The 12,905-nt window shown below is 38.8% G+C and overlaps 1 protein-coding gene across 3 annotated transcripts in view; it reads right to left on the bottom strand.

The window, feature by feature from the left end:
- Positions 1–2,654: 2,654 nt before the first annotated feature.
- Positions 2,655–12,905, bottom strand: part of ZNF624 (zinc finger protein 624) — a 30,374-nt gene continuing 20,123 nt past the window's right edge. For 2 of the 3 annotated variants that reach the window (XM_029928596.1, XM_029928597.1), the window contains 2 exons: positions 12,136–12,231; positions 2,655–7,028 (listed from right to left, as the gene is read on the bottom strand). In XM_029928596.1, the coding sequence (XP_029784456.1) occupies positions 4,813–7,028; positions 12,136–12,231 (2,312 nt within the window). In that variant the 3' untranslated portion in view covers positions 2,655–4,812. Of the gene's footprint in view, positions 7,029–9,991; positions 10,133–12,135; positions 12,232–12,905 lie in introns of those variants that run through there. The other variant, XM_029928598.1, reaches the window with a different exon arrangement.

Below are 12,905 nucleotides of genomic sequence, written 5' to 3'. Positions count from 1 at the left end.
TCTCTCTCTGCCCCTCCTCTGCGTTCTCTCTCAAAATATTTTTTAAAAAGCTGCCAGTATTGGAAACATTGGGATAAAGGAGGATAAGAATGTATTTCATAAAAAGTGCAAAGTTTTCACACCTGCTGGTTGAGGTGGTGCTGGCTTCATGAATTTTCTTTTCTTCTTTCTTTTTGCAGAGGATTATACTGGATTCATTTATCTTGGAATGACAGACAACTGCAGCTGCGGACCTCCATCACTGGTACATATCAAGAAATTCAACTTTTTCTTAGAACTTCATGACTTTCCTTTGCTCCTAAAAGAGCACTTACACTTGGGGCCCCACAGGGCCGTGACGATCAGCGCCACACAGCGTTGCGTTTTAAGTGGATACTCACTCCACTTGAGCTCAACTCAATACCAACAGGAGGTGGCTACGAAATTATGGGAGTACTAAGTATGTACTGTGGCTAATTTTACATGGTTCTCATTTGCTGCCGCATCTTTTTGTTGACGTTTCCTGAATGCGAATGGTGCTATGCATGGTCTGCTTGCGTGCGTTAAGTTTTGATAAATTTTAACTTTTATAATGGATTTGTGTCTATTTTATGGTAGTGATAAAGTAGACTATTATCTACATATGCTTTGTGTGCTCATAACATAGCCTTTTCTTAAATTCTCTATTTCTAGGCTACTTGGTTCAACTGTGAGTTTTTCAAATTGTGGCAAATCTTTAAAAAATTTTTCCAATACATTTATTGGGAAAAAAAACCCTGTTAAATGGACCTGCACAGTTCAAACCCATGTTGTTCAAGGACCAACTGCACATATTTAATATATATTAGCAAAAATCAGAACACTAAAATAATAGCATTTATAACATCAAAGCACCAAATACATAGGACTAACTTAATAAAAGCGTTCAAAACGTCTACATTGAAAAAAGACAAAATTTGCTGAGATTAAAAGATGTATATAAATGAAAAGCATGCTCACAGACTGGATGTCTCAATATTGTTAGTGTACATTCTTCCAAAATTATGTATTTAATGTTAATGCCCATTAAAATCTCAACTTTTTGGTGTGGAACAATTGAAAAAAAAGTCATTCAAACATGTATATGAAAATGCCAAGGACCTAAAGCTGCAATGACCATTTTGAACAAGAACATAATTTGAAGACATACACCCCCAGATGCCAAGACTTACTATAAATCTGTTTACACTAAGAACATCTGGTGTTCCCTAGAATGGAACAGAATAATTTAGAAAGAGACCCCCACATAATATAATCATCTGATTTATGATAAGAAAACCACCACAACCCAAGGGGGAGGGAGGAAGACTATGTTTTCAATAAGTGATGTTCAATAAATTGTGTATTTGTATGGAAAATATTAAGTTGACCTCTACCCCACACCAAATTAATTTCAAATGGATTGTCGACCTAAAAGTGAAAAGTAAAATAGCAGAGATGCAGAAGAAAATGTAGGAAAATATCTTTTGTGACTCTGGATTAGGAGAAGATTTCTTAAACTAAGCACAAAAAGCACTAATCATAAAAGATATTTTTTCATTAAAGTTAAACACATCTATTCATTGAAGGACATCATTTGGAGAGTGAAAAGGCAAGCTAGAGATGGGAGATGACGTTTGTAATACAAGTATCTAAAAAGTACCTTGCGGGGCACTGGGTAGCTCAGTCGGTTGAGCATCGGACTTTGGTTCAGGTCATGCACGATCTTGTGGTTTGCGAGTTTGAACCCCACACTCGACTCGCTGTCAGCCTTTCAGTGCAGAGCCTGCTTCAGATCCTCTGTCCCCCTCACTTTATTCCCCCCCCCCGCTTGTACTCCACTCCCCAGTAAATATTTAAAAAAAAGGTACCTTGCTCCCAGAATATAGAAAGAATCCTACAAATAAACAAAGAGTTACCAACTTTAAAAATGGGCAAAAGTCTTAAATTTTTTTTTTATGTTTTTTTTGAGAGAGAGACAGACAATGTGAACAGGGGAGGGGCATAAAGAGGGCGACACAGAATCCAATGCAGGCTCCAGGATGTCAGCACACAGCCTGATGCGGGGCTTCAACCCATGAACTGCAAGATCATGACCTGAGCTGAACTCCAACACTTAACCAACTGAGCCACCCAGGTGCCCCCCAAAATGGGCAAAAGTCTTGAACAGGCACTTCTCAAAGGAGGATATTCAAAAAGCCAATAAGCACCTAAAAGGAGACTCAACATCATTAGCTATAAAGGAAATGCAAATTAAACCTATAATGAGATACTGCCATACAACAGAACCAAGCTTACCTCTCCATTGAAACTGCTCTAGTAAAGGCAGCATACGCCATTTCTGTCCCCTAACCCTGTGGACACTCCTCAGTTATGTCATTTGAACCTGCTGACGATGCTCCTCTTTTTGAAACGCGTGGCTGTGAAGCCAGGCAGAGGGTTTTATGTGTGGTGAGGGTTTGGAGGTAGAAAGGAGCAGCCAACAGAGCAGGCATCAAGTCATGGCAACCGTTTAACAGCAGGGTTTCTTAAGGATAGTATGTCAAGGTGTAACTCTAAACTTTCCAACCAGAAACTGGTACATTATGTCCAAAGGAGGTATGTCTCTTGGTAACAATTCATAAATTCCACTATTAAAATTCAAGCGGAAATGGTCATTTTAACCAGTGTCAAATTATTTACTTGTAATGGTAGGGAGCTCCTATCATTTGTCTCCTTCCCAATTTTGGATACACACATGTTCTGACATGGTGGGAGGGGCATTGGGATTCTCTTCTCTTCGGCCTCTACTTCAGCGCATCATGTCTTGTCCCTTCCGGATAGCAGGTCCACGGTTTGTTAGGGCCTTCGGATAGCAGGGCCATAGCCTCTTGGTTCTCACTTTTGTTCCAGAACTCCCAAGACTTCCTTTATGGACTTGGGAGTTTGGCTGTTTCCCCTCTCTCTATTCCGTCCTGCAATGTTCTGTGAGGCTGTACATGGAACTTTTCACCATTGTGACCTTTTCTTTGGTGCCATGTTGAAGGCGGAACTTTTCTTGAGGCCTGCAGTCTTCTGGTCTATAGCCTCGATAGAAGTTCCAGATATTCTTGGATATGTTTTTCATTTGTCTGAAATTACTATCTCTTCTAAATGAAACCAAGAGGGTGAGGGAACTGAGGTGCTGGGTAACTTCTTTGGAATCTAGGCAGCATTAGAACAAATTCCCATGCTCTTAGATCCAAGACTGCTCCTACCCTGACAATATATGAGGGTAATTCTTGGTACATAACAAGTGTCCAACAAATTACCTTCACAAGTAAAAGAGGTTTTTCTTGTTTATGTTAAATATTACATGCTTGTTGGGAAGAAAAGGTTATGAAATACATTGAAAACGCAGTAATCAGACCAACTCTAAGACAATCTAACTTTTGGGAGACCATCCTTTCATTCATGGTTCTCAAAAGTTCATACAAATACAGTTTCACACAGAATTTTACACCATACATGCTGCACTTACATGAAAAACTTTTTTTTTCAGTCCTTTCCCCGACTTATCCCCCTACTTCTCCTCTCCCTTCCTTCAAGGTAACCAGTAACAACAGCCTGGTATATATTCTTCTGGTATATATATACTTGTTTCCATGCTCATCACATACACACATATATACATAAATAGGTATGATCATTTGACAAAAAATGAAATCCTGTACACAAAAAGCTCTGTAGTAAAGTAATAAGTTATTAAAAATTGTGGCAATACCTTGAGGTCAACTAGTGTAGATATAACTAATTTTAAAAATTACTTTCATGCTGTTCCACAGAATGGCTACAACACACTTTACTCAACCATTCCCCAATTAATGGGCATTCACTAAGTCTCCATTTGGTTTTCTACTTTGCCTCTACAAATAATACTTCAACAAAAATCCTCTTATGTGTATTCTTATGCACTGATGCTGTTATCTCTGTGGGAAAGATCCCCAAAGTGAGAGCGCTAAGTATTTTTTTTTATTTTAAAAATTTATTAAAAAATTTTAAATATATATTGCTGGTGGAAATAGAAGTTGATATAACCTTCTGTGTAAGAATACATGGTTTCCCAAACCCCACTAGCAAAAGATCTCTTAATTTTTGCCAACTCCATTTAGTGGAGGTGACATCTCATTGGTTGTTTTAATTTGCATTTCCCTGAGTACTACTTAGGTTCAAAATATATTCAGAGTTTAATGGCAATTTGCTCTTCTATGACTAGCAACCTAGTTCAGATGAATTAAGACTTTAACAAAATATAAAATTATCAAAATCTTAAAAACAAATTTAGAACACTATAACCTAGGGATTAAGGAGACCCTTTTACCAAGGGAGTAAATTAATCTAAAAGAGAATATAAATATGTATGAAAAATTAAAGTGTGGTGACTTCTTTTACCATATAAAAAAGCATAAAGACAAATGCTAGATTAAAAAATTTTCAACACACATAACAAAGGATTAATATTTCAAATATATAAAGAGCACCTCCAGATTTATAAGAAAGACAAGCCAATAGAAAAATAGGCAAAAAATATATAGGCAATTCATTGAAGATAATTTAAGTGAATGAAGTATGAAATCTGGGTGAAGGCTTTCATTTGTCCATTATTTTTCTCTACTGTGAGTTTTCCTGTAACTTCTAAGATTTAATACAAGGTTTCCACATTCTTATGTTCATAAAGTATCTCTTAAGTGTGTGTTTTCTGGTGAGTTCCTGAAAGTTTCCCTGTATTCATACAAGACACAAGTTTTTAAGATTCTCCTTGTGGAGTTGACATCTGGATGAATGATTTATTACTTTTTATGTTAACTGAGTTTCTCTCTGATGTGTCCTTTGATGTACAGTAAGGCTTGAGCTACTCCTAAAGGCTTTTCCACATTCATGACACTTATAGGGTTTTTCTCCAGTATGCATCCTCAAATGGACAGTAAAGTCTGAGTTGGTTCTGAAGGCTTTTCCGCATTCTTCACATTTATAGGGCCTTTCCCCAGTATGAATTCTCTGATGAAGAGTTAGCTGTGACAGAGTGATACACCCCTTTCCACATTCCTTACATGTATAGGGTTTTTCTCCAGTATGTGTTCTCCAATGCACTGTAAGGTATGAACCCCTCCTGAAGGCTTTTCCACAGACATCACATTTATAGGGTTTCTCTCCACTATGGATTTTCTGATGTTCTGTGACATGTACCATCTGGCTAAATGCTTTCCCACAGTCATTACATTTAAATGGTTTCTCTCCAGTATGTGTTCTCTGATGTGTATTAAAGCCCGAGTTACTTGTGAAAACCTTCCCACACTCATTACATTTATAGGGTTTTTCTCCAGTATGCCTTCTTTGATGTACAGTGAGTTGTGATGTATTAGTGAAAGCCTTTTCACATTCATTACATTTATATGGTTTTTCTCCAGTATGGGTCCTTTGATGTACAATAAGGTAGGACTTAGTCCTGAAAGACTTCTCACAATCATAGCATTTATAAGGTTTCACTCCAGTATGGATTTTCTGATGCTCCTTGAGATTTACCATTTTGGTAAATGCCCTCTCACAGTCTGTACATTTATATGGTTTCTCTCCAGTATGAATCCTCTGATGTACAGTTAAGTGTGATTTTATTCTGAAAGATTCCCCACATTCATTACAGAGATAAGGTTTTTCTTCAGTATGAATTCGCTGATGTATAATTAGGGATGAAGAACGCATGAAAGCTTTTCCACATTCATTACATTTATAAGGTTTCTCTCCTGTGTGCATTCTGTGGTGTACAGTAAGGCATGAATAATTAATGAAGGCTTTTCCACATTCATTACATTTATAGGGTTTTTCTCCTGTATGAATTCTTTGATGTTCTGTGAAATTTGCTATGCGATTGAATGCTTTCCCACATTCATTACATTCATAAGGTTTTTCCCCAGTATGAGTTCTTATATGTACAATAAGGCTTGAATTACTTCTATAGGCTTTTCCACATTCATTACATCTAAAGGGTTTCTCGCCAGTATGAATTCTCTGATGAACATTAAAAATTGTGGTATTCTTGAAAGATTTTCCACAGTCACTGCATTTATATGGTTTCTCTTCAGTATGGGTCTTCTGATGTACACTAAGATAGGACTTATTCCTAAAGGCTTTCCCACAATCATTGCATTTGTAGGGTTTCTCTCCATTGTGAGTTTCCTGATGTCTTGCAAGTTTTGATTTATCACTGAAAGCTTTCCCACATTCACTACATTTATAGGGCTTCTCTCCGGTTTGAATTCTCTGGTGTTGATTAAGGCGAGCACACTGGCTAAAAGATTTTCCACAGACATTGCATTGATAAGGTTTCTCCTTAGTATGAATCCTCTGATGTACCATAAGTGATGAAGAAGCAATGAAGGCCTTTCCACATTCGTTACACTTATAGGGTTTTTCTCCAGTATGAATTTTTTTATGTTGACTGAGATATGAAGGCTGGCTGAACATTTTCCCACATTCGCTACATTCATAAGGTTTTTCTTTAGTGTGTGTTCTCTGATGTTGGATGAGTAACGACCTGTAGCGAAAGGACTTTTCACAGGCATTACATTTATAGGGTTTTTCTTTATCATTGTATTTTTTCCCTAAAGTAAGTTCTGAAGTAGGTCTTATGGCTTTGCTGCCTTCTGTATCCTTGCAAATTGTCTTTCCCAGAAATGTATCTGTAATCAAATCTAAATTCTCAGTGAAATTTTCATGTGTTTGGCATTTGCTGTGGGGCCCTTCTCTGATAACTCCTGCTTCTGGAAAAAGAATAGATCCAAATCTAAATCCTCTTTGACCAGTGGAAATTTTGTGAGTAACTGTTCTTTCACTCAAATGACTTTCCTGACCATTTTGCAATCTCAATATCCTTTCATTCCATTTCCATAGTCCTCCCATTCTGGGGTTCCATAGACCATTCTTTGTGAGTTTATCTATTATGGTCTCTTGTGACAGAGCTCCAGAAGTATCCTCTGTTGACATGACACTCTTGGCTGCAGGTTTGGTCTCCAACTCTGGGGGAAAAAAGAGAAAAATCAAATCAAATGACTCCTATTTTCTAAGTTAGGAAGATCTCAGTAAACAGGATAACAGGGAAACCTGAGCTGATAATGAATACAAAGTTTTAATTGCTCCCAAACTGGCCTTATCTGCTAAGGAGGAAGTACATTTGAGGGAGGCTGGTTGAGCCAAGAACCAAAAACAAATTTAGAGTTTTCCCCCTACTAATTCATTCACGGTAACCCCCTAGAATCTAAGCCTCTCAAATACTTTTCTCATTTCCTGTATAGTCAACATTTTTATAGAGCATTCTTCCTATGTCGTGGCTCCTTCCTTTCTTCCCGTTTACTCTACAAGCCAGGCAGTTGTTTCCAACCATACTTTCTATTTGTTCTCACTCTTTGTTCATTAGCTTTTTTGTATGAGGGCTTTCTCAAATTTCCCTGTCAGAGTAGCTTATTCAAGTCTTTGTACGTACTTTTAAATCAAATGTTTATGGAAAAAGATACTGATTCTTCAGAAGGTAGGCTGAACAGTAAATTAGTAAAAATTAACATTTATAGCTATTAATATTTTAAACAGTGATAATAATTACCATCGAGGGTAGTTTTGCAACCTTTTCATATCTTAACATTCCTGTATGTCTGTCAAAAAAATTGGATCAAAAATACCCCTTGAGTTAAAAAAATTTTTTTTAATGTTTTATTTATTTTTGAGAGAGAGAGAGGGGCAGCATGAGCAGGGGAGGGGCAGACGCAGACACACACACACACACACACACACACACACACACACACACACACAGAATCTGAAGCAGGCTCCAGGCTCTGAGCTAGCTGTCAGCACAGAGCCCGACGCGGGGCTTGAACCCACGAACCGTGAGATCATGACCTGAGCCGAAGCTGGATGGTTAACCGACTGAGCCACCCAGGTGCCCCTCACCTTGAGTTTTAAAGTAAAAAAACATTCTACCATCCACAAAATGTTTTGATTCAATTCATTTTTTTAAACAGAAAAAAAAAGCCTGAAAATGAGTTTGCAAATTTATAGAATTTTTTTATTTGAGAGAGAGTGTGAGTTGGGGAGGGGCAAAGACAGAGGGAAAGCATCCCAAGTAGGTTCTGCACTGTCAGCACAGAGCCCGATGTGGGGCTCGAATTCATGAACTGTGAGATTATGACCTGAGCTGAAACTAAGAGTCTGATGCTTAACCAACTGAGCCCCTCAGGTGCCTGAGTTTAGAAATTTAAAATAAGTAAAATAGTAAAATTTTACATTATATATGTAAACAAGTTGTAAGACCACCACCCCACAGTGTAATCTTTTTCAAAAATCCAAAGTTTTAAATTTAGGGCCACCAAAGAGGACAACCCTAGAGCCCAGCTCTTTTAAATGTCTAGTTGAATTAAGAAAACCGAGGGGCCTGTTATAACCTTTATCCTGGCGGCCTGCCAAAAGCAAACAATCCTCTATGGAAGAAGATTACACAGTCCAGAACCTGAGATTATTGTTATAGGTTTTAAAAAAGGTTTTTTTTAAAAAATGTTTATTCATTTTTGAGAGAGAGAGTGAGCAGGGTAGAGAGAGAGAGAGGGAGACAAAGAATCAGAAGCAGGCTCCAGGGTCCTAGCTGTCAGCACAGAGCCTGATGTGGGGTTTGAATCCATGAACTGTGAGATCATGACCTGAGCGGAAGTTGGATGCTCAACTGACTGAGCCACCCAGGCGCCCCTGTTACAGGTTTTCATATCCATGCTTGACAGTGAAAAACAATAGGCATATAAGAAGACAAAAGTCCAATTAGAAACAAGTCAAGAGAAGAAACAGATCTAGAAGGAATCCAGACAGTTGAGGTCTCAGACATAAACTTTCAAAATAATCATGGTTAGTATATTCAAGAAAATAAGACAAGACCAGTAATTTTGCCAAATAATTGGAAAGTATAAAATAAAAGCCAAATGGCAATTCTAGAACTGGAAAATAACTCAAAGGATAGGCTGAAAACCACAGTAGATTTGACACATGAGCGTGTTAGCACAGTGGAAAACAGGTCAGCAGAAAATATACATACTGAAGTACAGAATGATGAAAAAATTGAAAACTTAAAAGTAAAAAAACATTAGAGACACACGGGATAGAGTGATAAGGTCTATCACAGATGTAAAAGAGTCCCAGGAGGTTAGAGAGAGAAGTGAGAGACAATGGGCTGAAATCAAATTGAAAGAAATAACGCTGAAGCATTTTCTAAAACAGATAACAAATATCAAGCCATAGATTTTAGAAGCTAAATGAATTCCAAGTGGGAGAAATACAAGGAAAAGATAATGGAAACTAAAAGATTTTGGGGGCACCTGGGTGGTTCAGCCGGTTAAGCGCCCAACTTTGGCTCAGGTCATGATCTCGTGGTCGTGAGTTCAAGCCCCATGTCCGGCTCTGTGCTGACCGCTCAGAGCCTAGAGCCAGCTTCAGATTCTGGGTCTCTCTTCCTGCATTTCTCTTGCTGTACTCCGTCTCTCTCTCTCTCAAAAATAAACATTAAAAGATTTTTAAAAATGTGCAGAAGACATGAAACAATATTTTTCTAAAGACATACAGATGGCCAATAGACACATGAAAAATGCTCAACGTGACTACTCATCAGGGAAATGCAAGTTAAAACCACAATGAGATATCACTTTACACCTGCAGAATAGCTAAAATAAAAAACACCACAAATAAATGTTGGTGAGGATGTGAAGAAAAGGAACCCTAACACAGTGTTGATGGAAATGCAAACTGATGCAGCCACTATGGAAAACAGTGTGGAGGTTCCTCAAAAAATTAAAAACAGAACTAGCAGATGATCCAGTAATTTCACTAGTGGGTACTTATGCAAATAAAAACAACACCACACCTAACTTGAAAAGATACAGGCACCCTACGTTTACTGCAGTACTACTCACAATAACCAAGGTAGGGAAGCGGCCCAAGTGTTTACCAGTAGATGAATGGACAGAGCAGATGTGGCGTACGTATCGAATGCAGTGTTACTCAGCCATCAAAATGGTGAAATCTTGCCATTTTCGATGATGTGGATGGACCGAGAGGGTAGAATGCTAAGTGAAGTAAGTCAGAGAGAGACATGTGCCATATGATTTCAATGTGTGATGTAAGAAACAAAACAAATGGATAAAGATCAAAGGAGACAACGCCCCCGCCAGACTCTTAAATACAGAGAACAAACTGGTGCTTGGCAGAGGGTGGGTGAGTCAGGGGACGGCTGAAATAGATAAATGGGGGTGAGAGTACCCTTCTCTTCACGAGCACTGAGTGATGTGCAGAATTGCTGAGTCCTAATACTGTACACCTGAAACTCATATAAAATGATGTTACAGTTGAGCAGAAAACATGTAACATTGACATGAAAAGAATATATGTAACACATGTGAGTTATGCATGGCATCGTGATAAAATGAATGTTCAAGTGAATTAGAATCCATTTCTCTTGTTCCGTCTCTACTATCACCTTAATCAAAGTTATCATCTCTGCTTAGACTATTGTAACAACCTCTTAACTGACTACCTGATTTAATGCCCTCAGGTTCAGTTTCTGCAGTCACTTCCTAAAAATCCTTGATTAAAGTCTGCCAAAGCCTCCACTCTGACTCTGATTAAAACCCAAACTCATTAGCGTCGCCTACAAAGCCCGGATGGGCTGGCTGTTGCCTAACTCTGATACCAGCCTCCCTCTCACAGCAGCCTCCTTTCGGGTTCTAGAACACACTTCATTCTTTCCTGTGTCAGGTCCTTTGTCCGGAATGGTTCTCCTCTCCTCTTCCCCTGGCCAGTTATTTCAGAATCTTCAAGGCTCAGCTTCAAAGCCCCTCTTCAGAAGCCTTCCCTGACCACTCTCTCTGAGGGAGGCACCCTCACCCCATCCCGGTTACTCTTTCATATCTCACCCAGTGTATCTCATAACTGAAGGTTATTACATCTGTTATTTAGTGTGTTTTTATCTATATACACTGTCAACTTCTCAAAATGTAATCTTCACGACGGCAGGGACCTGGTCCATCTTACTCATTGCCATAGATCTAGTACCTAACCCAGTACACAGAAAAAAGATGTCTGATAAATATCAATTAAATACATGAATAGATACTGTATTTTAATTCTCAACTGGTTCCTTGTTTGTATTTTCAGTTAGTTAAGAAATCAGAGGAGAACAGGAGGGTTCCTCCAAAGTTTCAGGAGGCTTACAGGTTCACCTGCAAATTAAATAATGAGTAAATAGGTTTAGTTTAAAAGAAATCAGTGGTGGGGTGACTGGGTGGCTCAGTCAGTTAAGCATCCGACTCTTGGTTTCAGCTCAGGTCATGATCTCAGTTTGTGGGATCGAGCCCTACATCAGGCTCTGTGCTGACAGTGCTGAGTCTGCTTGGGATTCTCTTTCCCTCATTCTGTCCCTCCCCTGCTCATTCTCTCTCTCTCTCTCTCTCTCTTTCTCTCTCTCAAAATAAATAAAATATCAGCAGAGAGGTGCCTGGGTGGCTTAGTAGGTTAAATGTTCAACTTTGGCTCAGGTCATTATCTTGTGGTTCATGGGTTTGAGCCCCACATGGGGCTCTCTGCTGTCAGCTCAGAGCTGGGAGCTTGAAGCCTGCTTTGGATTCTATGTCTCCCTCTCTCTCTACCCCTCTTCCACCTGTGTTCTCTCCCTCCCTGTCTCTCTCTCTCTAATAAATAAATAAACATTAAAATCAGTGGTGACCTTTAACAAAGCATTTTCAGGAAGATTAATGAAGAGAGGTTAGATAATAATTACACAGATGAGAAAAATATGAAGTTAACTGAGGACAGACCTGAAAGGGATGTGTCATGCATGTTTGAGTGAAGGGATAATTATGAAAATCATGTCCTCAAGAAAGCAACGTAGGATGGGACGGGAACCAGAAGCAGAGAACGAAGAGAGAAGAGAAGGAAAAGGAGAGAGCAAAGGCAGGGTGGGTGGTGGTGGGGGGACTCCTGAGATAGTTTTCAGTTTTCAGTAGCGATACTCCCCCAAATATTTCAGCTGTTCTGCTCCAGCCATAACTTATTAACTTGAACTAAACTCAATCCTCCTGGTTCTTATGAACTCACCTGGGTAGGGCGTTCTTGCAATTTCCCTCACTACCACCCATGGTCCTTCTCCGTCCTCCAAATGAGATATCATGTCTGGTTTGGAAACTGCAAGCCCTGTTTAGAGAAAAACGAATAGGATTTGCGTGTGTTTATGAGTAAGAACTATTGCCAAATTCGGTCTCAGCTCTTTTTTTTTTTTTTTAACATTCCATTCCATTTATTGGAATGCTTTTTGAAATGCTGCATTACCATTATAATACAGAATGAGATAATACAGTATTTCACCTGCAAGCAATTACCAGTGTTATAGCATCAGGAAAAATGGTACTTTTAGTCACAGAACAAAAATATACACAAAAAAATATCCCTTTTTCTTCGAGTCTTTTCAGGGTTGAAAATCGATTATAAAAAACTCAAAGGTGTTTCCGGGTTTACTCATTAAGTGCTTTTGACGTTGTAAAAATAAGACACAAAATGACACCACAGTTACAACCATTAGGACTCACAATCATTAAATGACAGGACTGAAGAGCTGAGGAACTCAGTTGTCCAGAATCTGTTAGCATTCCTTCTGTTTCCCAATAAAATGATTGTCACCTATGCACATTCTCTAAAGCAGCCTTCCAGTGCGCTAACACGCATGCTTTCTTGGCTAGATGTTTGCTACAAAGTAGCTGGAACTGCTTTTTCTGTCACCATTATGTCTCCATTATCTTCCCCATCTGGAAAAAAGGTAAAACCGAACTGCTGAAGTCGGTCTGCCGTGTAGGCTGCCCCCTACTGGACGA

This window comes from Suricata suricatta, chromosome 17 (genome assembly GCF_006229205.1).
Source record: "Suricata suricatta isolate VVHF042 chromosome 17, meerkat_22Aug2017_6uvM2_HiC, whole genome shotgun sequence".
Classification (NCBI taxonomy): Eukaryota; Metazoa; Chordata; class Mammalia; order Carnivora; family Herpestidae; genus Suricata; species Suricata suricatta.
The sequence above is the reverse complement of the archived record's forward strand: the minus strand, read 5'-3'. Positions and strand labels throughout refer to the sequence as shown.